We start from the raw sequence: 25,949 nt of genomic DNA, 5'->3' as shown, positions 1-25,949 counted from the left end.
TGTTTTTTAACAAATCAGGGCAATTAGGGGCGCCTGGCTGGCTCAGTCAGTGAATAGAGTGTGCAGTCAATAAATGGAGTCTTGATCTCAGGGTTGTAGGTTTGAGCCCCACAATGGGTGGAGCAATTACTTAAAAATAAAAAATCTTTTTATAAATTAGGGTAATTAAATTACTTGTGTAGCTACTGGTGTTACGTTCTTGTATCAGTAAATTCATGACTTTTTGGGAATATGAACTTTTAAATTCATTTAAATTTCTCACAAATTCAGGACACCTGGGTAGCTCAGTTGGTTAAGCGGCTACTTTCGGCTTAGGTCATGATCCCAGGGCCCTAGGATCCAGTCCCACATCGGGCTCTTTGCTCAGCAAGGCATTTGCTTCTCCCTCTGCCTGCCTCTCCACCTGCTTGTATTCTCTCTCTCTTTCTGACAAATAAATAAAATCTTAAGATTTATTTATTTATTTATTTGACAGACAGAGATCACAAGTAGGCAGAGAGGCAGGCAGAGAGAGAGGAGGAAGCAGGCTCCCTGCTGAGCAGAGAGCCCAATGCAGGGCTTAATCCCAGGACCCTAGGATCATGACCTGAGCCAAGGCAGAGGCTTAACCCACTGAGCCCCCCAGGCACCCCCAAATAAATAAAATCTTAAAAAATAAATTTCTCACATTCTTGGGGGCTGTTTATCAGTTGTGAACTTGCACTTGAATAACAAATTTGTCTGCACTGCTATGTCCCTCCCACATTCCCCAGTTCAGTAGGTTGCTCTGTCAACAGTTTTCCATCTAGCTTGGATTCATTCCATAGTCCATTGTTTCATTCAGTCTTGTTAATACTTTACACCTTCTCGCCCCTTGGTCCTTTTATGCATATCACTGGCAGAAATCCCAACCCTGGCTGAATCTAGTTCTTATCTTCTGGACTGCTGAATAGTGCTGAAGAAAATTGCAGCACTGGGCATACTGGAAGCACTGTGAAGTCCCAGTGACTAGTCTCCCCTGTGCTTCACCACGGCCTGGTGATGCTCCTGTGTTTCTCTAGCTGCTTCTCCTCCTCTCTGTATTAACTATTTCAGACGTTCTACAAATTTCCAGACTCCTTTTCTCCTTCTTCACTTTTAGCAGATGATCTTGCCTTCTAAATTATAGGGAAAATAGAAATCAGCAGAGCAGAACAACCTCAGTCAAACAAACTCACTGTCAGATTTGCAGACCTACATGCCCCTGCTTGCTGACATTTCCTTCTTTCTAATGTAGTGGAAAAGGCCAGTTTCCACCTCTGCACTGGATCCTGACTCCTCACAGGGAACCCTGTGCATGCCTTTTTTCCCACACAGATAACTACTTCCTTTTTTTTTTTTAATTTGTTTATTTTCAGCGTAACAGTGTTCATTGTTTTTGCACCACACCCAGTGCTCCATGCAGTATGTGCCCTCCCTATTACCCACCACCTGGTTCCTCAACGCCCCCCCCCCCCCCGCCCCCTTCAAAACCCTCTGGTTGTTTTTCAGAGTCCATAGTCTCTCATGGTTCATCTCCCCTTCCAGTTTCCCTCAACTCCCTCTCCTCTCCATCTCCCCATGTCCACCCTGTTCTTTGTTATGCTCCACAAATAAGTGAGACCATATGATACTTGACTCTCTCTGCTTGACTAATTTCGCTCAGCATAATCTCTTCCTTTTGTTAGGGGTCCTTCCAGTCAATAATTAAACATTATCAAGTCTCTTGCTTCCTTTTTTTTTTTTAAGATTTTTATTTATTTATTTGACAGACAGAGATCACAAGTAGGCAGAGAGGCAGGCAGAGAGAGAGTAAGGGAAGCAGGCTTCCCACTGAGCAGAGAGCCCCACATGGGGCTCGATCCCAGGACTCTGGGATCATGACCTGAGCTGAAGGCAAATGCTTTAACCCACTGAGCCACCCTGGTGCCCCAGGTCTCTTGTTTCTTAAATCAAAACCCTTCAACCATGCTGCCCTGCCAGGTAATACTTTTTCCCTTCACAGCCAAACTAGCTAAAAGTTTCTATACTCATTTTTAACTTCCCAGTCTCTTCTCATTTCTCAGTTTACCAAAAATAGCTGCTAGAATTGCTGAATCAGGAGCACATGGGTGGCTCAGTCAGTTAAGCGTCTGCCTTCAGCTCAGGTCATGATCCCAGGGTCCTGGGATCAAGTCCCACATTGGGCTCCTTGCTCATGGGGGAGTTTGCTTCTCCCTCTGCCTGTGGCTCCCCCTGCTTGTCCCCTCCTACCTCTCTCTCTCTGACAAATAAGTAGAATCTTTAAAAAAATAAAAATAAACTTCCATTACTCTTGTGACATAGGCTTCCACAAGATCCCACAGTCATCTCATGCTTTCCTTTCTGTATTTCTGGGCCTTCTTCCATATGTCCTGTGTAAGATCCTTTATTCAACCTGATGGTTAAGTGTTGTGGTTTCTTGTAGTTGTCCTAAACCCTCTTCCTTCTTCTGTGCTCTGTTCCTGGACAGTCTTAGTTGGCCCAGTGGCTTTGGTTATCTGTATGTCTTCATTTCACGTGTTCATAACTCCAATCCAGACCTCTCTTCTGAACTTGGGACTCATAGGATATCTGCCTGTTCAACACCACCCTTCGGATTTCTGGAGAGGACCTCAAACATCGCATGTTCCAAATTGAACTTCTGCCATTTTTCTTTTGTGTGCGTCAGGTCAGAAATCTGAGTCATTCTTGACTCCTCTTTCTTCCTTACTTCCATATTCAATGGGCAGCCAGATCCTATTGTATTTACTTCCTAAATCTTTCCCTCATCCTCACACTTTTCTACTCCTACTGTGACTACTCTTTTTCTACCATTTTCAACTTTTTTTTTTTTTTTTTAAAGATTCTATTTTCAGGTAATCTCTGTATCCAACGTGGGGCTCAAACCCACAAGCCTGGGATCAAGAGTGACGGCTCCACCCACTGAGCCAGCCAGGCACCCCTACCATTTTCAGCTTGTGTTTGGCCACAACACTAGCTATTTTTCCTTAATCTGCTCATGGCTTTCCAGTCCATTTCCCTATGACAGTCAGAGTGGTCTTAAAAAACCAAAAATTTCCCATATTTGGGACGTTCCTAAAACTCCCTCATGACTTCTCACAATCCTAGAATAAAATAAGAAATTATTTTTTTTAAGATTTTATTTATTTATTTGACAGAGATCACAAGTAGGCAGAGAGGCAGGCAGAGAGAGGAGGAAGCAGGCTCCCTGTGGAGCAGAGAGCCCGATGCAGGGGCTCCCAGGCTCCCAGGACCCTGAGATCATGACCTGAAACAAAGGCAGAGGCTTTAACCCATTGAGCCACCCAGGCGCCCTAAAATAAAAAATTATTTATGTAGACCCAATGTGATATGGCTTGTTTACCTTGTAGGCTTCCCCTTGTGTGATAGTCCCAATTCTTCCCTGTACTACAACAATATTTGGCTCATCTTCTTGACCAAACTAACCCCTTTGCCCCCTCAGGACTTTCTTATTCTGCCTAGAATGTTCTCTCCCTCATTTTTTATATGACTGATTTTTACTCAACTTTCAGACCTCCAATCAAACATTACTTCATCTCCAAAAAGTCTTTTTAAACCCACCAAACTAGGTTGGATCCTACTTTATATACTCCTGTGTCACCTGGCAGGGAAAATAAGTGGAATCAATACTCTGCGAGCTTTTGGTAATATTAACTTGGAATGGAATTTTTTTTTGGTACAGTAACTTATCAGTTTGATCTTTACCTCTGCCCCAGTGTGTAAAAAACTTTTATCTTTTTTTTTAAAGATTTTATTTATTTATTTGACTGACAGAGATCACAAGTAGGCAGAGAGGCAGGCAGAGAGAGAGGGGAGGAAACAGGCTCCCCGCTGAGCAGAGAGCCCAATGCGGGGCTCAATCCCAGGACCCTGAGATCATGACCTGAGCTCAAGGCAGAGGCTTTAACCCACTGAGCCACCCAGGCGCCCCAAAAACTCTTTTATCTTTTACCTAACTTCTCTTTTACCTCTCCCATTCAGACAATAATTACAGTTCTTTGTGCTTATGTAGTCCCTTATTCTTTTTTTTTTTTTTTTTTGAAGATTGATGTATTTATTTGAGAGAGAGAGCACAGAGGGGAGGGACACAGGGAGAGAGAGAGAAAGCGAGAGCCTTAAGCAGATTCCATGGTAAGTGCAGAGCCCAGCATGGGACTTGATTCCACGACCCTGAGATTGCAATTTGAGCCAAAACCAAGAGCTGGACGCTTAACCGACTGTGCCCCCAAGGCGCCTTGTGCCTTATTCTTTTCATACCTCTTTTATGTCCATATTTTCTACCAGTCCTTAAAATAGCATATGAAATATCTAGGACAGAAATGTTAACTCCATTTTACCTACAAAGAAATCATGACTGTGAAGGGATTTAACTTAGGTTGGTCATTCTAAGTAACTGTCTTTCATGTCTGTTCTGGTGGTAGTCTCCCCACTACACTGTCTTGCCACATGAATACCATAAGTATTTACTTTAAAAGAATTATTGAGGGACAAATTGGTAGTGGTTTGGCTTCATCTAATTATTCAGTGAGTACTTAATTACATTTTTCAACATTAGTAAAAACTGTATGTATTTCTTTGACATTCTAGCTTGAAATTCAGAATCATCCTTTTTTTGAATCACTCAGCTGGACTGATCTTGTGCAAAAGAGGATTCCACCACCATTTAATCCTAATGTGGTAAGAATATATTCAAATCTTATTTTCTAATATAGTGAAATGTAGAACTGTAGCTAATCGTAATCTTAGCAATAGATCTCAAAATCTAATGTGAATGAAATTGAATCAGTACCTAAATATCTGAAAAATAAGTCTCTCGGAGTTGTCTGGTACACTAACTTCAGGATGACCAGTAAAACTGTAGTTATATTACATTGGTAAGAGGATCTTTTAGGATAGTAATTATGAAGTGTTTCTTTGGAGCATGTATAAGAAAGGGATGAGCGGGGCGCCTGGGTGGCTCAGTGGATTAAGCCGCTGCCTTCGGCTCAGGTCATGATCTCAGGGTCCTGGGATCGAGCCCCGCATCGGGCTCTCTGCTCCGCAGGGAGCCTGCTTCCCTTCCTCTCTCTCTGCCTGACTCTCTGCCTACTTGTGATCTCTCTCTCTGTCAAATGAATAAATTAAAAAAAAAAAAAAATCTTTAAAAAAAAAAGGGATGAGCTTGTTAGATTAAAAAAAGATGCAAATTAGAATAACTGAGGTGTATCATGCCCATAAATCTGCAAACATTTTAAGTAACATTAATACACATATTTTTCTAGATTGATATGAAACCAGACAAAAGCAAACATTATTAATAGTAATGTAAATTGTTAAGATATACCTTTTTGGAAAATAATGTGTTCATGTTAGCTTGATTTATTAAATCAACTGATGGAAACACTTTACCTAAAGTCTTTTTTTTTCTTTTTTTAAAGAGGAAAGCTTCATCAAAGATCTGTTTACAGCATTAACAATGTTGGAAATTTGGGGAAACAAGTACATAACAGTTGAGAAATGTTTAATAATCATCAATAGGCTAATGATACTCTGAACTATTGAAAGCTATATCTATAGGCATATATACTTTTATTCATTATAATATGTAATTTATTCCTCATGCTACCAAGTTACTACCATTACTATCCTTCTTGTTATATATGTTTTATAAATGAAGAAATGGGAAGTCAGAGATGCCACATAGCTGGATTAAAAAGTAGCAGAGCAAGGATTCAAATCTATGCCTCATTGCAAAATCACTGTTCTATCCATGCTTTCTTATACTCAATTGCCCTTTCTTGTTAAGTGAGTGGTAATAAAAATAAATGTAAAAATGAGCAGATACTTAGAAAATCCTTATAATGTTAAATAAAAACATGGCAGTCCTTATTCTATCACATAAAAAACATGGCAATTTTTGTGATGTGTTATTATGGCAGTAAAAATAACAGTTAAGGACTAGAAGAGAGTATAATATAAACCAGGATTGATTTGCGGTTGTGGGATCATGGGTAAATTTTTTTTTCTTTTACTTTAAGTGTTTTGGTGTTGTGGAATTCATGACATACTTTTTTAGTAAATTAGTACAGAATAAGGAACTCGTTTTAGGAAAATATTAGTCTACTCATTTTGTTAAAGATTTGTTTCAGTGCATAGCTTATGGCTAGTAGTATTTAATAGGTGAGACATTGTACACCTCTTAACATAACAATATTTGTAGATTGCCTCATTTCATATAGCTTATCCAGAAGTGAGTGACTCCATTAAGAACAATTTCTGTCCCTAATTTCTAGAATTTGCATTAGGAACTTAGGACCTTTAAGAATTACTCTTTTTTTGCAGCGGGGGGCGGGGGGCGCCTGGGTGGCTCAGTGGGTTAAGCCTCTGCCTTCAGCTCAGGTCATGATCCCAGGGTCCTGGGATCGAGCTCCGCATTGGGCTCTCTGCTCAGCAGGGAGCCTGCTTTCTCCCTTCTCCCTCTGCCTGCCTCTCTGCCTGCCTCTCTGCCTACTTGTGATCTCTGTCTGTCAAATAAATAAAATCTTAAAAAAAAAAAAAAGAATTATTCTTTTTTTTTTTAAGATTTTTTTTTTTTTAATTTATTTGACAGAGGGACACACAGTGAGAGAGGGAACGCAAGTAGGGAGAGTGGGAGGGGGAGAAACAGGCTTCCCGCCAACCAGGGAGCCCGATGCAGGGCTCGATCCAGGACCCTGGGATCATGACCTGAGCAGAAGGCAGATGCTTAACCATTGAGCCACCCAGGCGTCCCTTTAAGAATTATTATAGTTTTCTTTTTATATTGAAAGTCTTACTGAGTTTAGTTATCCTCAAATAAATATGTCCTCGGGCCCATTAAAGAGTTAGGTACTCCTAAGCAGTACTGGAAATGGAAACAATGTTGACTTCAGAGTCAGTACCTCCATTTGAATCCCCACTCTTTTATGACTAATTAAATGTTTTAAAGCAAGATCCACAACTGAGAAGCCGCAGAAGAAATTGGTAAATTTGGCCACATTAAATTTAGAAATGTCTACATGGTAAGAAAGAAAAAAAAAAAAAAAAAACTGCTTCAAATAACAAACTGGGGAAGATTTTTTTTTTTTTAATATTTTATTTATTTGACAGAAATCACAACTAGGCAGAGAGGCAGACAGAGAGGGAGGAGGAAGCAGGCTCCCCGCGGAGCAGAGAGCCCGATGCGGGGCCCGATCCCAGGACCCTGAGATCATGACCTGAGCTGAAGGCAGAGGCTCTAACCCACTGAGCCACCCAGGCGCCCCGGGGAAGATTTTTAAACACTAAAAGCATTCACACAAGTCAATGAGAAAAAGACCAATGACCAGTAAAAATATAGACAAAATACACAAAATATGCAGTAACAGAAAAATAAATAAAGATGGCTTTTAAATATATGAAAAGATGTTCAGATTGACTGACAAATTCTAACAGGTTACCATTTTCCACTTAACAGATTAATAAAGATCAGAAAGAGTATGATAACGTGAGTGTTCTCATACTTTGTTTTTAGTAGTTGTATCCTTTTATTTAACCCTGACATCAATTTTATGAAATAGTGCTGCTATTTTCCACATACTACAGATGCATTAACTTAGGTGCAGAAAAGGACGACTAACTTCCCCAGAGTTTAAAGAACTAGAATTTGAGCTCAGGCTCTTCAAAGACCAAGCCCTCCTTCACTCTTAACATAAGCAATGCAGTATTATTCCTGTCAGTACTAGCCATGAGCCAAAAGGGCATTCATAAAATATCTTTAAAGTCAAGAAAAGAACATTTGCCTTCATTTACAGAGCACCATCTACATGTCAGAGTCTAGGAATTTTATGTATTAACACATGAGATCCTCACAACAACCTTAACAGGTAGTTGGTAGTATTCTTACCTAAAGAAGTGGAAACAAGCTCACAGAGATAGGGTAGTTTATATAAAAAATTAGAGCTAGCAAATTTCATAGCCAGAATTCAAACCTTAGTCTTATTCCAAAGCCCATTCTTCTGGGGTTACATGTAAGAATTTGATGACATTTTTTATATTACATAAATACAAATTCTAGCATTCTTCTTCCTCTGTAGAAGAATTTCTCTTATTGAGGGATCTCACATTCTGGGTTTCCCTTGTCTGTGCTCTGCTGTTTGTAGCTTACCAGGCTAGCTGTATCCTTGGCTTAGAATATCTGCTCTGGATCCTTGTCTGTTCACCTCAGTTAGACTTGATGACCTAGACATGCTAAGAATTCCCTCCCCCTTAGAGCACAGAGAACCTAGAGATTTAGGGATGAGTTCTAAGAGTGAATCACCTGAATTTCTCTCTCAGTTTTTATCTGGGAATACATCGGAAGGGAAGAATTCGTTAGCTTGTATCAGATTTGTAAAAGAGGATAAAGAAGAACTGCTTCCATCAAGCAGCTGCCAGGCTTTACTTCCCAGCTTCCTGGCTTTTTTAGGTCTCTACAGCTAAGGTGTCCTAACCAAAGGCTTAATGACCTCTGTAGCACAGTGTTGTTTGCAACCCCTTCATTTTCTCCTCAAAAGGCTTTACCTGCCCAGAGTACAGAAACTGGATGGGCAAGCATTTTATGGAACTCAAGTGAGAAGTGCCATCCTGAAAACCTACCTGGGCTCCTTTTCTAAACTCGAAGATGGTGCTGGGTAGAGAGAAAGGGGGTCAGTTGCAAGGCCTGAGGTTCAAATTAACATAGGTCAAGCTTCTGTTATGCTAGCCTTCCTCACCCTTGTCTCCCCCCACTTCCAACAAGAACTTTGCTGGAAGGATGGTAAACTCTGGAAAGGAAAAGCAGAAATTGTTTCAAAGAAATGGTGAAGTAGGAAGACATCTAAACTTGCCAAGAATAAATATATACGTTCTTGAAGGGGGTTTAAGGAAAGACTAAATTAATGAAAAGCAAGCTGAGGTAATAATAACATGCTTTTGATGTTTTAGGCAGGACCAGATGATATCAGGAACTTCGATGCAGCGTTTACAGAAGAAACAGTTCCATATTCTGTGTGTGTGTCTTCTGACTATTCTATAGTGAACGCCAGTGTGCTGGAAGCAGATGATGCCTTCGTTGGTTTCTCTTACGCACCTCCCTCAGAAGATTTATTTTTGTGAACAGTTTGCCATCCAGAAACCATTGAGCATTGAGACTGAAACTCTTCTTTGTGTGAATATATTCAAATATGTTTAACTAGTGCCTCATTTTTACATGTAATGTTAAAAACTATGAAAAATGTATTTTCTGCTGTATGCAAGAAAATAGGGCATTTCAAAGAGCTAAGTTTCGAATTAAAATTTGTATTATTGTTTACTAAGCTTATTTTTAAACTGAAATTTTAAAAGCTATTGTTCTCAGCATTAACCTATTTTTAAAAAAACTTTTTGCTAACGACTGTTTCCCCGCCCTGAGTTTACACTAACATCTACCCAAGACAGACTGTTTTTCGACAGCCTGTTTCAGTTTGGTTAACATACATTAATGCCTTTCTCTCTACTTTTGACCTTTGTTCTCAGATCAGAACTATGCAATTGGTATGTGGTTGTTTAAGTAGAAACCACATCTTTCCATGATAAGTCATTGTTTGACATAATCAGTTCTTGGTAGGATTAAAACGTAAAAGCATCGTTAACACATGGGCTGTGAGTTAACACTTTAAGTGTTCATTCTGCAGATCAAATTAAGAAATAACAAAAGGAGATCCATTGCTTTTGAAATACCAATTCAAATTTGTGAATTATTTTTTCTCTGGAAGAAAAGTAAAGGCTTAATAGTTAGAAAGTTTAGAGTATTCCCAAAGATCTGAAGAGTAATAAAATACTACTGGATTTTTTTTTTTAGGTGGTGCCAAAAATGAATGTCTCTGTGTCATGTATTTATATTACAAATACATTCTATTTATGTTCTTTCTGGTCTTTATGTTGTTGTTAAGTAGGCCTGAATCTTGGCATTTGCTTTTGCAAACAGCTGTTCAAAACTGTCTTTCTAATTGGTTAATGAGTGAAAAATATTGAGCCTTCTAAAAGTTTTTACCTAATTGGGGATTAAAAAATAGAATAGCAAATTCTTGGTCAGTATTAATATGTATTTCACAACAATGTAATAAAAGTTAAAAATCAGGCAGATGCAATGTCAGTATCTTTATTGTCCTAGAAAAAGTACAGGAAACTGACCTTAAAATCATACTAAAAACAAACTAACTGTGTACTTGTCATTATAAAAGAGAATACAGAAAAACTAAAAAATAATGCTTGTCTTGGAATTCTGCTTCTTAGAGACTTCTCAAGTCCTGTAGGAAACATTGTGAAAGTTTAAGGACGAAGTTTATATGCTTCAGGAACAAGCATTCTTTCCATGTATTTTCTCTTGAGAAAGAAATCACAAAAGCATTTCACACCAATGGCCTTTGGCTTAAAAATGTTCAGCAAAATGGGGGGAGGGGAGTGTGCTTTTGTTAGATTAATAATATTTGCATCCAATACACTGAATCTTCCTTCAGAGGTAAGACTTTAATAGCAACACTGTAAATATTTGATTTATTTGGCACTACTATAAGTTCTGCTTTTACACAAAGTTCTTTGCTTATTATAAAGCAAAATAAAAACGAGTTTCTTGTATGATTTTTTTACTCAGTCACTCCTTAATTAAACTGCCAAAAATTAAAGTGCAATATTGTATATTTTTAAGGACAAATTTATTATGCTGATGTTTATTGGATCACAAGAAATACAAATCTTATAGTATAATAAAACTAGCAAAAAGATTAATAAGCATCTAATTCCTGTCATTATTTTAAATTGGTGATGGTTTATAAAAGTCATTATAAAAATGAATTATTTGTGTATGTGAGGGAAAAATGTATAAAACTTTAAGTATTTGGACACATAAAAATTAGATTATCTAGATTATCAGAGGCTGACATATTATTCAGGGAATAAACATCTTCCAAGTTTCAAGTTTATTTTTTCTTCATGTCATGCTGTCTTTTAGGAAAAAAAAATGTGTGCCCTTTGAATAGTTGAACCATTTTATGGCTATTTCCAAAATAAATTCAAAGGTCTAAATGAAGAATCCCTAACATTCTTCATGTTATCTCTTATTTTATTGTGTGTGGTACAGTGAAGAGCTTCCCAGTCATTGTTACATCATAGTACACACTAAAATTGACAAGTCTTGGGCATACCTGGGGGTGAGGTGCTAAGTGTTGTAGATAGAGACTGGAAGCAGTATCTCCATTCAAAATTTTTACATACCAGAATAATTTTTGAACTTAGGATATTTACAGAGAGATCCAACAGACACTGTTTGGGTATAATTTTAGCAATGGTAAAACATTTAAAAGGTAGCTCTGTTGTATATATTTTACCACAGTTAAAAAAAAACAAACCCTATACCCATTATTAGTCATTCTCCATTTTCCCTCAAGTCCAAGGAACTAATCTACTTTCTGTACAGATTTGCCTATTCTAGGCATTTCCTATAAATGGAATCATAGAATATTTGGTCTTTTATGTCTGGCTTCTTTCACTTTGCATAATGTTTTCAAGGTTCATCCATGTTGAAGCATGTATTAGTACCCCATTCCTTCTTAAGGCCAAATAACATTCCATTGTAGGGATATACCACATTTTATTTTTCCATTTATCAGTTGGTTCCACTTTTTGGCTATGAACATTCATGTATAAGTTTTTGTGTGAACATACTTTTTTTGTTTGTTTTTTTAAAGCTGGGAGGTCTCACATTATTACTGAACCAACCTACTGGTGCAGAGGCATAGTAACAGAAAAATCATTTCCCTGATAAAACCTGTCTATTGGCCAGATAGGAAGGATGTCTGCAGAGGATAGAACACAGGATCTTCACGTAGCTTAAGTATGTGGTGCCAGTTAGGTGTATCTTCTCATGATGTGTGATGCCTTATTACACCCAGCTTCGTTCTTCTCCAGTGCCTCCTCTTGGGAGTTGTACCTGATATTATTACCAGTTTTCATCCGAATCCACTGGGGAATGGGACGATTCTGTTTGTTTTTTGGCCAGGAATCTCCTGATTTCAAAGTCTTGTGAGAAAACACGGCCAGAAACTGCCAGACCAATTTGAACATATGTTTTAAATCCCCTCGTTATATATGTATAATAGATAATGTGTGGCATGAACTTGCTGGATCATAAGGTAACTCCACCTTTGAGGTAGTCCAAAATGTTTTCCAGCTTGATTACACCATTTTGCCTTCCCAGCAGGAGAGTTTTCAGTAAAATAAAAACAAAAACCAGGGAGACACTTTGCCTGTGAAAACAAAAAGCAAAGGTTTGTTTCTCTCCTTGTCCCTCTTTGCCTTACAGTGAAGGTGCAACGTTGATTTAATTAAAAAGGGAGGAGGAAGAGCTGGGTGCCCACCCTGATGAGGGGTGGGGCGGGGGTCCCGGCAGCCAGCGCGCGACCAACGGCTGCAAGGTGTGCGCATGCGTGGGAGTTGCCCTTGGGTGTTGGTCTGAAGGGAACGCTCGCTTGGCAGGCATCTGTGGGTCGGGTTTCCTGGTCGCAGAGACTGCGGATGGCGCGGTGGAAGAGGTTCTAGATCCCAGGGTATGAGGTCAGATTCGCTTTTATCCGCTTTGTGAGGTGTCTTTCTGCGACAGGGCGAGAAGACGCGACTTAATATTCAAGTGAAACAACACACTTGAATTCTGTAGAGTATGGGAACACTTGTAGAATTTTATCCCCAATTTACCCCCATTCTCTTATTTAATGCCTTTCCACAGGCTTCCATGTCGTGTCTCCCCTTTCTCAAAAGTGAATCTACTCCCCAAGACCTCTGTTTTACACAGGGACTCCGGGGCTTTATCTCTCACCTTTCCTTTCTTTTCTTTTCTTTTCTTTTCTTTTCTTTCTTTTTCTTTTTTTTTTAAGCTGCTGGACTCCCAAGAGCCCACCGGGGTTATGGTATCACAAGTGAACTTTACATGATTTTCCTACGCTTCTCCGGAGTTTCTTACTTCCATTAGAGCATCATCATCCACACACACCCATCCTGAACACATTCACAGTCTGGTCACCATGTCCAGCTTGAAAACTTTTAAAAGTCTAGAATCCGTCCACTCTCCTTCATTTCATTCCTAATGCCCTGGACTGGGCCATACATCTCCTAGAGGACTATATCGGTAGCTAGAAACTGATTATGAACTCTTTCTCTATCCAACCCACCGTCTACACTGGCAGCAGGCATTGATTGCTAACATAAAGATCTGACCATATTTTTCCCTATTAAAAACTTTTTAATGTTATGTTATGTTATTGGGGGGGGGGCAAGCAGGGGGAACAGCAGAGAGAGAGAGAGGGAGAGAGAGAGAGAAGCAGGCTCCAGCTGTGCAAGGAACCCTACATGGGGCTGGATTCCAGAACGCTGGGATCATCATGTGAGCCCAACCAAGGCAGACATTTAACCCACTGACCACCCAGGTGTCCCCCTTGTTAAAACCTCTGATGGCTTTTCTTTGCCTATCTATATAATCATCATGGACTTCAAACACATTAATAATCTGATTGAGACTTACCCAATCATTTCATTACCAATAGCCTCCCTTCATTCAGACCCAGAAAACTTACATTCAAATGAAGCACAGATGTAATGTCCTGAACACAAAATATACTTTAAGATCACTGTACCTATGACCACTGAGAAACTCTGAACTTTCCCTCCTGTGTAATAGCAAAAAGAACAGTCTCAGTTAACTTTTATTTGGAAAGTAGCCTGAATATCAAGTAGTAAGCACATGGATTCAATAGTGTAGGTCTGAAAATTGGGGTAACAAGGGGTGACCCTATCTTTGGAAAAATCCTCCTGTCTTTTCATCTCTTCCAGTTAGTGAAATCTTTATCAAATATCACCTTTAAAGTAGAATTTATTGCTTTTTCTCTTGACCCATTGTATTAAGTCAGAATGTCCTAAAACAATAGAAAATATTATGACCCAACACAAGGGTGATGTCATTTTGTGAACTATTTAATATATCCTATTCCTTTTGTGCACCTTAGTACATTAATATTTTTTAAGATTTTATTTATTTATTTGACAGAGAGAGAGGTCACAAGTAGGCAGAGAGGCAGGAAGAGAGAGAGGTGGGAAGCAGGCTCCCTGCTGAGCAGAGAGCCTGATGTGGGGCTCAATCCCAGGACCCTGAGACCATGATCTGAGCTCAATGCAGAGGCTTAACCCACAGAGCCACCCAGGCATTCCAGTACATTAATATTTTTATAGCAAGTGAATTGTAAGTTTTTAACATAATTCTCATCCCTCACTGTACTCTTTGTGAATAATAGAAATCATATTTTATTTATCATTGATTGGGACAGTCTGATATCTAAGAAATAGTAAATGCCCAATAAATATTTGGTAATGAATAAATATGATGGTTATCATTTCTGACTTCTCTAAATTGGCAGATCCTTGAAGGCCAGATCCAATTTTAATCATTTCATCCTTAACACCTAATATAATTATTGATATATATTGTTTCCAGTTGCTGTTGGCTGTCTTTAAATGAAGAATTTTTTATAAAAGATTTTATGTATTTATTTGTCAGAGAGAGAGAGGGGGCACAAGTAGGCAGAGCAGTAGACAGAGGAAGAGGGAGAAGCAGGTTCCCCGCTGAGCAGGGAGCCTGATGTGGCACTCAGTCTCAGGATCCTGAGATCATGACCCGAGCTGAAGGCAGATGCTTAACCAACTAAGCCACCAGATGTCCCTTTAAATGCTTTTACATATTCTGTTCTCATTACCAGGGTTTAATGTTTTATGTTGGTCACTAATAGAAGATTTAAAGCCAGAAGAGCCCTTATCATCTAATACAACCCCTTTGTTTTCTACAGATGAAGATAACTGAGCCAAGAGAGGTTAGATGATTCCCCCACAGCGACTAGGAAAAGCTGGATCTAAAACTAAGTTTTCAGATTTTTTAGGTCAACTACATTTTACTTTGAATTTTTGAAACAACTTTTACCACTTTAATTTTTTAAGCAACCCTACAAGGGGACCTCATGATGTAATATTATTTCAACAAGCATTTTTTGGAAACACCTACTCTGTAAAGAGACAGTTGAGGCTCCTATTCTTAGATTTGCAATCTTGTGGAGAATCTGCTGACCTACTATTGATAAAAAATGTTATTTGGAAAAAAAAAAAAAGGTTTTGTTTCCTTTTGGGTAGGAATTTAAGTTGGAAATTTTACTTCATTTCATTTCACTCTCAATTTTAAGTTGAACAGTTTGTAAGGTTTTATTAGAGATTGTGAAGTGTAAATTCTAATTTATTTTATTTCCAGGTATTCTCATCTGTTTTGTGTGTTTCGTCATCTGTAGTCTTTACCAGCAACTGTGGTTTAACCAATTAGTAATAGAGAACAATCATTAACTAGGAGAAAATGTCAAATTTGAAAATGAAAGAGGCAGCCCTTATCTACCTTGACAGAAGTGGAGGCCTCCAAAAGTTTATAGATGATTGCAAGTCCTACAATGGTATGTTCAGCAAAGGTGACTTTATATTTTAGAAACTTTAAAATAAATTCCTACATGTTACTATCCTCATTTTTATATTTGTGTATTTTTACAGATTCAAAACAAAGTTATGCTGTCTATCGATTTAATATTTTAGTAAATCCTTCTGATATTGTTGAATTGGATGCTGAACTTGGAAATCACATTTTACACGAGCCTTTAAAAGCTGCTCAAGTTTTTCAATCAGTAAGTTAAAGAAAAATAATTTCATGCCACATGGAATTTTTGGTAACTTTGTTTGTTTGAAATCACAGGTCTGTTTTACTGCTGTTAAGACTCTCTCATTAATTGGACAATTACAGACTGAAACTCAAGTAAGTTTTACTTAAATTTAACAAGAAAACTAGGATAAAAAGCTTTGAAGATTACTTGTAAATAAATATTTTTGTATTCATATTTTTATTTAAAAAGATACATTTTTTCAAAGTTCAATAGAATATTTTAAATGCACATCTTTACTTCCTGTATTATCATTTATAACAATGAACATTTTTATAATAAAACATTCTAAACATACCCCAAAATAAAGAGAATATCTATCATTCAGATCTAATAGTTTACAATATTTTGTCATTACCTGCATCATCCATTTTTTACCAAAATATTTTAAGACAAATCCCACACATCTTAATGTCACTACTACATTGTTTAGTATCAACCTCTAAAAGTTGTGGACATTTTTCCACATTGTCCACATTGTGTGGACAACCACAATGCCATTATGACCCTTTACAAAATAACAATTTTTGGTATCCTCTAATATCCAGCCCATGTTTAAATGTACCTATTTGGGCTCTCAAGAGTATTTCACAATTGATTTGTTCAAATCAGGATCAAAACAAGGTCTATATATTATAATTGGTTATTGTATCTCATTAAACCTCTTTTAATCTAGAGTAGTTTCCTCCCTCTTTCTTTTTATACCACTAAGTTTTTGAAGAAACTAGTTAATTGTCCTATACAATGTTTGGATTTGTCAGATTATATTCTTATGGTATTTAACTTATTCTTCCATATGCCACATCTCTGGGAAATAGAAATTGGCTCTAAAAACTTGCTTAAATTCAGATTCAATTCATTTTGACAAGAATACATCATACTTATTGTCATGTATTTCATACAGCACTGCATTAGGAGAAATAAACTGTTTCCCACTTTTAGTAACCCCACAATTGATCAGTGGGGTCTGGTAATATCAGTCTGACCTCTTCAATATACACTCTCCCATCAACTTTCACCTAATAGTTTTTGCACCCACTGATAACCATTACCTAGAATCCATTATTTCATTAGAAGTTGTAAAATTGTGATTTTTCTAATTTCAGCAACCTTTTGAATTTATTAGCTGAAATTGTTCTATAATAGGAGTTTTCTCTCATCAACTATTTGGTTACCCTAAAATACAATTTGTACCTGAAGGGCAGAGTAAATGGTTGATTCTTTCCATTTATAAATTTTCAGAGAATAATGAATTGAGATCTGAGAGCCTCCAATGATGACCAATACTTTTTTTGGTTTCATTTATCCTTTTTTTTTTTTTTTTTAGGAACTCATGAATTTAAAAATATATACTGTATATTTCAATGAATCTTTGTCATTCTTTTTCATGTATATTATTGTGCTTTTGATCCATTGGGAGTCCCATAAGATTTGTGTTTATGTCCTTTTGACACATCCCATGTTTTAGTTTTTTGTAGCTACCTTGATTTCTGGCACAAAGTGTTGCAACAGGTCCATCTGGTATATTTTCCTTCCCAGACCTGTAGTCAGCCATTTCCCTTAAGCAGCCTTGGTTCTTTTTGGTGAGAAATAATATTTAAGAAATCACAATCTGGGTACTGGAAGGATTCATTGCTATTGGATCCTCATCATTTTATAGGTCTTTTCAGTGGATATAGCCAGGAAATTACGCTTTTCTTAGTTCATAATAATATTTGCAATTAAAATGTAAGATTTAGGGGTTTGCATCTTTAATTTTATATTTAAATCTTTTGTCTTATGCTTAAATTTTGATTCCTGATAACACTAACAAATTATTTACCTGATTTACTCCACAAATATACTTACTATAGTGTAATGCAAGTCCAAATGAATCTGTAATTTTTTAATAACATTTTTACATTTCTATTAGATTAATATAGTGCTGAAGTTAACACATTTACCTCCTCTACGAAGTTATATTCTTGATCTTTGTGAGTTTCCACTTGATTATGCATCTCAAAGATTTTATATGATGCAAGGAATTGTGATCACAATGACAACTGTAACCAAGTATACACAAGGTGCAAGATTTCTTTGTTCAGATGAAGCATGCCCTCTTTCAAAAGGTAGATATAAAAATGTAAAATCAAAACATCAAGCAATTTATTGTTTAATCCTAAATCATGTTTACCATTAGTTTTTTGAAACATAGAGTAGAAAGAATGGAATAAAACTTGATGTTTCATGTATACAAGTTTACTTTGCATAATCCTCAGGTGCATTCTTTTCTTTCCCTACTCTCTCCCACAATGTAAGAGGTGCTCTTGGATTTTTGAAATGCTTCTTCTCATAAGAGAAGACTTATGTCTTCTGTCCCGTGACTGTTCGTGCTGTTTCCTCTCCCTGTAATGTCCTCTCTCAAACCTTTGGCTTATCTTCAGTTCAGTACTTCTCAGGACATCTTTTCCATTCATCTCCACTTCTCACTGGGTGATGTCATGCCTCCTCTCTTCTCTCTGAACCCTCTAAATGAATACCACATATTGAAATTATCTGTTTCTTATTGCTGCCTTTTGAAACTGTGTTTAAGGATCTATATCAAGAGTGCCATGGGGCTCCTGGATGTCTCAGTCGTTAAGCGTCTGCCTTTGACTCAGGTCATGATCCCAGGGTCCTGGGATCGAGAGCAGCCCCGCATTGGACTCCCTGCTCAGTGGAGAGCCTGCTTCTCCCTCTCCCACTCCCTCTGCTTGTATTCCCTTTCTCGCTGTGTCTCTATCAAATAAATAAATAAAATCTTAAAAAAACAAAAAGCGTGCCTTAGCATAGTGTCTGGCAAGAAATAGCCATGCAATAAATGTTAATTGACTGCTTTGAACCCACATGCAAAAGTGAATTAATTATACCTTGAATTAGAATAATTTTAAAGGATTGAAAACGGGTAGCTAAATCCAAAAGCAAATTTAGCTTACCTCTGTTTTCTTTCAGGATTTCAGTATATAAGAGTGCATGTGCCTGGTGCTACAGAATCTGCAACAGTAAGAAATGACTTTTTGTGTAATCTCTGTTCATCGTCACTTCAAGAAGACAGAAAATTTAGAGTACTTGGTGGTAAAAATGCATTCATATTTTGTAATTACAAATTTTAAAATAGTATTTAATATCTTAATGTGGAAATTAGATTGAATGTATATTCAAATAACAAATTGTTTTTTGCTATTTGCCTTAAGATAAACAGATAGTTGAAATAATCACAGCAAAGGCACTTCATGCTTTTCGAGGATATTCTAAGAACCAGCCATTTAGGTTTCAGTCTCTTACAATTTTTCTAAGAGGTAAGTAAGTTTTGTGTGAACTAAAAACAAATTGCTGTAAAATATATAAAATATGTAATTGACTTGTTTATAGCTATATAGTATAAATGGTACTTCTGTAGCTTAAGAATCATAGGTCTTATTTTGAGTGTCTTAAAGAGTCATACTTATCTAATGTATCAGTTATTCATTGAGTCATACATCATTCACTTAAAAAAATATATTAGTGCCTTCTATGTCCCAAGCACTGTGCTAAGTTTCAGGGACAAAATTATTTATGGTAATGTTCTCCCATCATTTTATGTTGTGTCTTATGTAAGCATTGGAGTTATTTTATTTATTTTTTCAAGATTTGCTTATTTATTGAAAGAGAGAGAGAGTTTGTGAGCAGGGGGAGGAGCAGAGGGGAAGCAGACTCCCCACTGAGCGAGGAGACTGATATGGAGCTCAGTGTCCCCGACAGGGAGATCAGGACCTGAGCAGAAACCAAGAGTTTCAGCCACTTAACTGATTGAGCCACTCAGGCACCGGTGGGATTATTTTTTAATGTAAACTTCATGAAGATAAGGACTTAGTGTTTTTACTGCACATAGTAAAACCTCAGTAAATATTTGCTTAAAATATGAATGAGCTGTGACATATGATTAACTGTTGAGAACTGCATGAGTAAAGACCTGTGAGCAAGCAGAGTCTGCCATGGAGGAAATCATAATCGGTATTAATTACCCAGGGAAGGGTGAGTCTTCATTGAAAAGCCAGAACTGTGAAAATGAGGGTGGGGCTCAGGCTCTTTTCTTGAGCTGAAATTAGAGGAATTAAACTGGAAGGAGAGAACTTGGATGTCAACTATGTATAGGAAACTCAAGATAGGGAAACAGAAATTCAAACAAGAACTCTTTCCACTGTGGCCTGACAAGGATGAGGCAGGCATGTAAGCAGAGATGATAATAGATCATTTTTTAAAAAGATTTTTATTTATTTATTTGACAGAGATCACAAGTAGGCAGGGAGGCAGGCAGAGAGACAGAGGTGGAAGCAGGCTCCCCGCTGAGCAGAGAGCCCGATGCAGGGCTGAATCCCAGGACCCTGAAATCATGACCTGAGGCGCAGGCAGAGGCTCAACCCACTGAACCACCCCGTTGCCCTGATAATAGGTTATTTTTATATAGCAGTTACTGTGTGCCAGTCACTTTTACATATATTAACTCATTTAGGCATGACTGCATCAAGTAAGTTCTATTGTTATCTCAGTTTTACAATTTGGAAACTGAGGCACAGAGAAGTAATTTGTCCAAAGTCACATAGCTAGTATGTAGCACAGCCATCATTCAAATTCAGGCATTCCAGCCTCAAAGTCTATGTTTTTAATTACTTTATTATATACTACATACAAACCAGATAATATAGAAAGATAAGTGGCTATCCAACTTTTATTTTGGTAGAAAACCCTTTCTTCAAATAAACTCTTACATAGAACCTAAATGAATTTTTAAAGATTAAAGGGGCATCTGGGTGGCTCAGTGGATAAAGCCTCTGCCTTCGGCTCAGGTCATGATCCCAGTGTCCTGGGATCGAGCCCCGCATCAGGCTCTCTGCTCCACAGGGAGCCTGCTTCCTCCTCTCTCTCTCTGTCTGCCTCTCTACCTACTTGTGATCTCTGCCTGTCAAATAAATAAAATAAAATCTTTAAAAAAAAAAATGAAATCAGTCACATGCGAAAAAATACAATCTTATTAAAAAAAATTAATTAGGGGCACCTGGGTGGCTCAGTGGGTTAAATCCTCTGCCTTCAGCTCAGGTCATGATCTCAGGGTCCTGGAATCAAGCCCCACATCGGGCTCTCTGCTCAGCAGGAAGCCGCTTCCTCCTCTCTCTCTGCCTGCCTCTCTGCCTACTTGTGATCTCTGTCTGTCAAATAAATAAATAAAATCTTTAAAAAAAAAAAAGAATAGTTTAAAAAAAATTAATTAAAAAAACAGGCCTTTTGGGATTGACATTAGAAGAAATAACCTGACTTCCCAGCCTCCTTACCTTTTTCTTGACCTTTCCTTGACCTCGAGATACATTTGCCAAACTCTGTAATTCCATGGAACTGTTGAAAAACAATTTGCTTTTATTTTCCCCTCATAATTCATTCTGTATCCTTCAGTTAATTGTTTTTGTTATTGTTGGTTTGATCAGCCGACTGGTTTATAGTTTTTATTTTCTCAATTCTTGCGCCTGATTCTTCCCTTCCAGTCTACAGGATATACCAATAAGCTCTGTGGAGCCAAAAAAAAAAAGAAGGGGCACGTGGGTGGCTCAGTCAGTTAAGTGTCTGCCTTCAGCTCAGGTCATGATCCCAGAGTCTGGGATGGAGTTCTGCCTCAGGCTTCTTGCTCAGTGGGGACCCTGCTTCTTCCTCTGTCTGCTGTTTCCCCTGCTTGTGCACACTTTCTCTCTGACAAATCTTTAAAAATAATCTTAAAAAAAAAAAAAAAAAGCCAGAGAGAGAAAAGGAAAAAAATGATTAAGATCACCTTTTGATCTTCCTCATGGAGAATGCTAATTCTGTTTCTCCTTTTAAGCCTTTCTTTCATAGCTTTACAACCAACCAGCTTCTAACTGTGTAATGGAGGATCAAGATTTTTAGTGTATATTTGTAAAATAAATTTTGGGGGGGTGCCTGGGTAGCTTAGTTGATGAAGCATCCAACTCTTGATTTTAGCTCAGGTCTTAGTCTTGGGGTCGTGAGGCTCAAGCCTCTCATTGGGCTCCATGCTGGGCATGCAGACCACTGAAAACAGTCAATCAATCAACCAATTTTGAATTTGTGCAAAAGCATTGCCCAGTCTGTAGATGTGAGAAGAGAAACCCAGCATACTGCAAGAAGGTAGACTTTGGAGATTACCAGATCTAGATGTGAATTTCAGTTCTGCTATGTATTGTTTAGCCTTGCACAATTTGTTTAACTTCTCAGTTTCTTCATATACAAAGCAGGAATAGCAATATCTAACAGTTTTCAATTAGATAATAAATGTAAAATACCTGCCTATATTGTAGGTAGTGACAATACCTTTTAAAATTATTTTCTTCTCAAATTATTATTTATAAGGTCATTTTTTATTAATGTTTTTTATCATTTAATGCAAAGACATTTCATCTTAAATAGGATGATCCTGTTTTTCCTTTGTCTTAGAGGAGACTGTCTTGTTGCTTCAAAAATTAATTCATCATTGCCTATAAATATCAAAATTTACCAGCAATAAAATTGCCTCAATTTACATTATCAGTGTTACTCTATATAGATATTACACACAAAAGTAAATGCTTTACAACTAACTTAACTACTAAATTCTTACTACCTTTAGGTATTTGAACCATATAAACATGTACAAGTTTCATTTAGTGAATACATATTTTCTTTTGTGTTTAATCATCTTAGATGAATCAGTGAGTAAAATGAATATAGGAAATGAGTATAAAATTATTGGAATTCCAACATGTGTAAAAACTTCACAAACTGCTGTTTGTATAGAGGCAAATAGTATCATTTCTTGCAACCCAAAAGGTAAGGAAATTGTTAGTATCATATATTAACAAATATCTAAATTTAAGTCCATGTGTTCAGGAAATAAGTATTTGCTTAGGAAATAAGTATTGCTGGGCACTCTTCTAAGAACTAGGTGTATAGTTATAGTCAGGATAATCAAGGTTCCTACTCTTAAATCACATGGGAGATAGTCAGTAAACCTATAAACTAATCAACAGGACAATTTCAGATAATAAAGGCTATGAAAGAAATAAAATGTGATAATGTAGAACCTTGCCCACAGGAAGGACTCCTTTTTTTGCCTAAACTTTATTTTGATTTTTTCATAATTAAGAATGAGAAAATTATGTCCAAATGCCAAGAGTTAGACATTCATGAAAACATTTTTCTACCCAACCTTTTATTTTCTAACTAAAGCAATGTTAAGCAACTTGTGGTCTGAGAAAAAATAGCATCCTTTTCCTCATCTGAACTGAACCAATCAAGAAATAAGATAACAGAGAAAGGCAGATGGGGCCAAAATATACCTTTGTTGCTGATAATTTCCTTTTCCTTTAACAACTCAAACATAAATAGGCTTGAAGTAAAAGTAGAGAGCAGACCTAGTCTTAACTTGCCACACAAATAATTAAAGTAGGAAAGATTAGTTAAATCTTGAATAAAGCTAGATTTTTTTAAATCACTCGATAACCATCTGCAATAATAGAGGACCAAGTTGAATTTAAATGCAAGTGGATTCTAGATACCTCTGCTTGTCTTGAAGAGAAAAGCTTCTTAAAAGAATAAAAATATTGAAGAAAAGAAGCACAAATAGACAATAGATATTTTAATGATATTTTACATATTTTTTGCTGTGAAGTGTTTCCCGATTTATTGATTTGGTAGCAGAACATGACTTATATGTAGGTGAAAAAGTGTGCTTTCTCATGCTGCACTATAGAATTAGGCAGATTTAACCACCCAGATGTGGCAGGAGCTACACTAAAGTAGGTCTCTCTTGGTCAGTGGACATGGATGAAGAGAAGAAATCATTGCTCTGTGATGGCAGCCCCCAAGAGGAAGGAGAAAAGGACTGGGTTATGCATGCACAGCTATTCTGCCTAATGATCAGCTGGAATAAATCATTTTTTTTTAGGAGCCGGATAGAGTAAGGGAGTGGGGAAGATCTAGAATGTTATAGTATAGTACAGTACAGTGCTTTCTAAGTAGTAGAGAGTGAATCTTCCTTTTTAACAGCACCATTCAAATAATTCCCATTCTGCTGTTTAGCCCTCACTAAAGGCGGTTATTGTTTTAAAGATAGAAATATAGAAGCAAACACTGTAATATAGGAGCTCCCTGATCTGGCTTTGTTCATCTAGGTCTTAAAAGGAAAAGAATGAGGGATTTGCTTGCCCCCATCACAGCCAGTCTATGTGGACACATGGGGTAACTGCTTCCTTTTATTATATTCCCTGGGATAAAATTGAGAGACCAGAGTGACCTCTAATTATAGTTTAATATAATTTATATATATATACATAATATACACACACACACACACATATATATAATAATTTAACATTATCATAAAAATTTGAATATGGTATTACTAGAAGAACTATAATTTGATAATATTTTTGATAAATGGAATTAGAGATCTATAATGTCATTTTCTTGTTTTAAAACCCTTTTTAATATATGTGTTCATATTTACTTCCAGTTCCCTCAGAAATTAGCGACAATTTCAGGTATCTTCTCTCTTTGACTTCCAGCTCATGCTGGAAATTTACAGCAATACTTGCCAATATCTTTGCATCACAAATTGTTCCTCCTGGGACTTACAATTTACTCAAGCTCTGTTTGCTGATGAGTCTAGTACAGACAAGTGACCGTAACAAGGAACTGAAAGATTGCCTGGATATTTTAATTATAACAAGTGATACTCTACTTGTAGACAGGTAAAATATGTGATATGAATGTTTTCAAAGTATAAATTGGCCACGGATTTGCATAAATCCTTTCCATGAGCATTATTACAAAACAAATATTTAGAATTCAACTGGGCACTATAAATATTTAAATAAACTTTTATTAATAAATTTCAAAACTTTAAAAACAGGAATTGATAAATTGGATATTTGCTTTCAATATTTTGAGAATCTAACCATGCAGAATTTCACCAGTTTCCCCACTCAGACCTTTACAAATAAATGCATCCTTCACAGGCTTCCTATTCCCTCATTCTCTATTTCAGTGTTCTACTTTTTTATTTGCTTTCATTTTAAAATAATCTTCTCCCCAAGAGCTAACAAGCCAATAGGCCATTGTCTTATTTTTCTCCAAGATTCCATTAAATAATACTGATGCACTGTATACAAATAAGTCTGTGAAAAGTGCCAAAATTACTGTTTTGGGACTATCACATCTATTCAGCATTTTGGGGCTCTCCACTAAGAAGTACCATTTTTAAAATCACTTAAATGTTCAAAAGCTAGGGATAAACTTCTTATATTAATACCTTGGATGCATTTGTAAAGGAAAAACAAATTCATAGAATGAATTTAAAATGTAAAAAATGTAAATTTAGCTTAATTGGACAGATGATGTTTTGCTAAACTTAAATTAAAATTAAATTACAATGTAAATGGATACTAACTGCTACAGATTGCACCAATTTAATCTTCCACTGATGAGCATGGGAGTGTTTGTTTCCTCACAACCTCACCAACACTAGGTATTATCAAACTTTTAAATTTAGCCATCGAATGGGTGGAAAATGGTATTTTATTTTAATTTGCATTTTTTAATTGGAAGTAAGTTTTAGCATCATTCTAAACACTTCTATTATTTTTCTATGAACCTCTATTGTCCTCTTTTCTATGAAGTTGTTTATTCCTAAATGATTTGTGGTATCTCTTGTAAATTAAGGCCTTTGTCTCTTTTCCTATTTGTCATTAACCTCTGGCTTTTCCTGTGGTACTTGGGGTGGTATGAGAGATTTGGGGGGGTTGTTTCATTTTTTAGTTAAAATTTATATATAGTGAATTAATCAGATCTTAAGTATATACCCTAATAAGTTTTGACAAGTACATACATTGTGATAGCTAGGACCAAAATAAGATACAGAACATTTCCATCACCTCAGAAAGTTCTTTCACTTAGTTCCTATTTCCACAGGTGATTTCTGTCACCGTAGGTTAATTTTCCTGTTCTTGAACTTCATAAAAATAGAATCATATAATGCATAAAATGCATATTCTTTGGGTCTAATCTCTTTTACTCTACACGTTTTTGAGATTGACCCAGTTGTGTATGTTAGTAGTTCATTGTTTTTAT

General features: G+C 36.9%; 2 protein-coding genes across 12 annotated transcripts in view; both read left to right on the top strand.

Moving 5' to 3' along the window:
* SGK3 (serum/glucocorticoid regulated kinase family member 3) overlaps positions 1-11,092 on the top strand; it is a 183,164-nt gene extending 172,072 nt beyond the window's left edge. For all 11 annotated transcript variants that reach the window (XM_046020112.1, XM_046020129.1, XM_046020090.1 and 8 more), the window contains 2 exons: positions 4,627-4,716; positions 8,980-11,092. In XM_046020112.1, the coding sequence (XP_045876068.1) occupies positions 4,627-4,716; positions 8,980-9,150 (261 nt within the window). In that variant the 3' untranslated portion in view covers positions 9,151-11,092. The remainder of the gene's footprint in view (positions 1-4,626; positions 4,717-8,979) is intronic.
* Positions 11,093-15,451: 4,359 nt separating this feature from the next.
* Positions 15,452-25,949, top strand: part of MCMDC2 (minichromosome maintenance domain containing 2) — a 31,610-nt gene continuing 21,112 nt past the window's right edge. Inside the window, exons 1-8 of the mRNA XM_046028219.1 lie at positions 15,452-15,545; positions 15,640-15,770; positions 15,839-15,898; positions 17,716-17,911; positions 18,774-18,896; positions 19,016-19,120; positions 22,524-22,649; positions 24,334-24,571. Of these exons, the coding sequence (XP_045884175.1) occupies positions 15,452-15,545; positions 15,640-15,770; positions 15,839-15,898; positions 17,716-17,911; positions 18,774-18,896; positions 19,016-19,120; positions 22,524-22,649; positions 24,334-24,571 (1,073 nt within the window). The remainder of the gene's footprint in view (positions 15,546-15,639; positions 15,771-15,838; positions 15,899-17,715; positions 17,912-18,773; positions 18,897-19,015; positions 19,121-22,523; positions 22,650-24,333; positions 24,572-25,949) is intronic.

The sequence above is a fragment of the Meles meles genome, chromosome 1, assembly GCF_922984935.1.
Source record: "Meles meles chromosome 1, mMelMel3.1 paternal haplotype, whole genome shotgun sequence".
In the NCBI taxonomy this organism is placed as follows: domain Eukaryota; kingdom Metazoa; phylum Chordata; class Mammalia; order Carnivora; family Mustelidae; genus Meles; species Meles meles.
The sequence above is the reverse complement of the archived record's forward strand: the minus strand, read 5'-3'. Positions and strand labels throughout refer to the sequence as shown.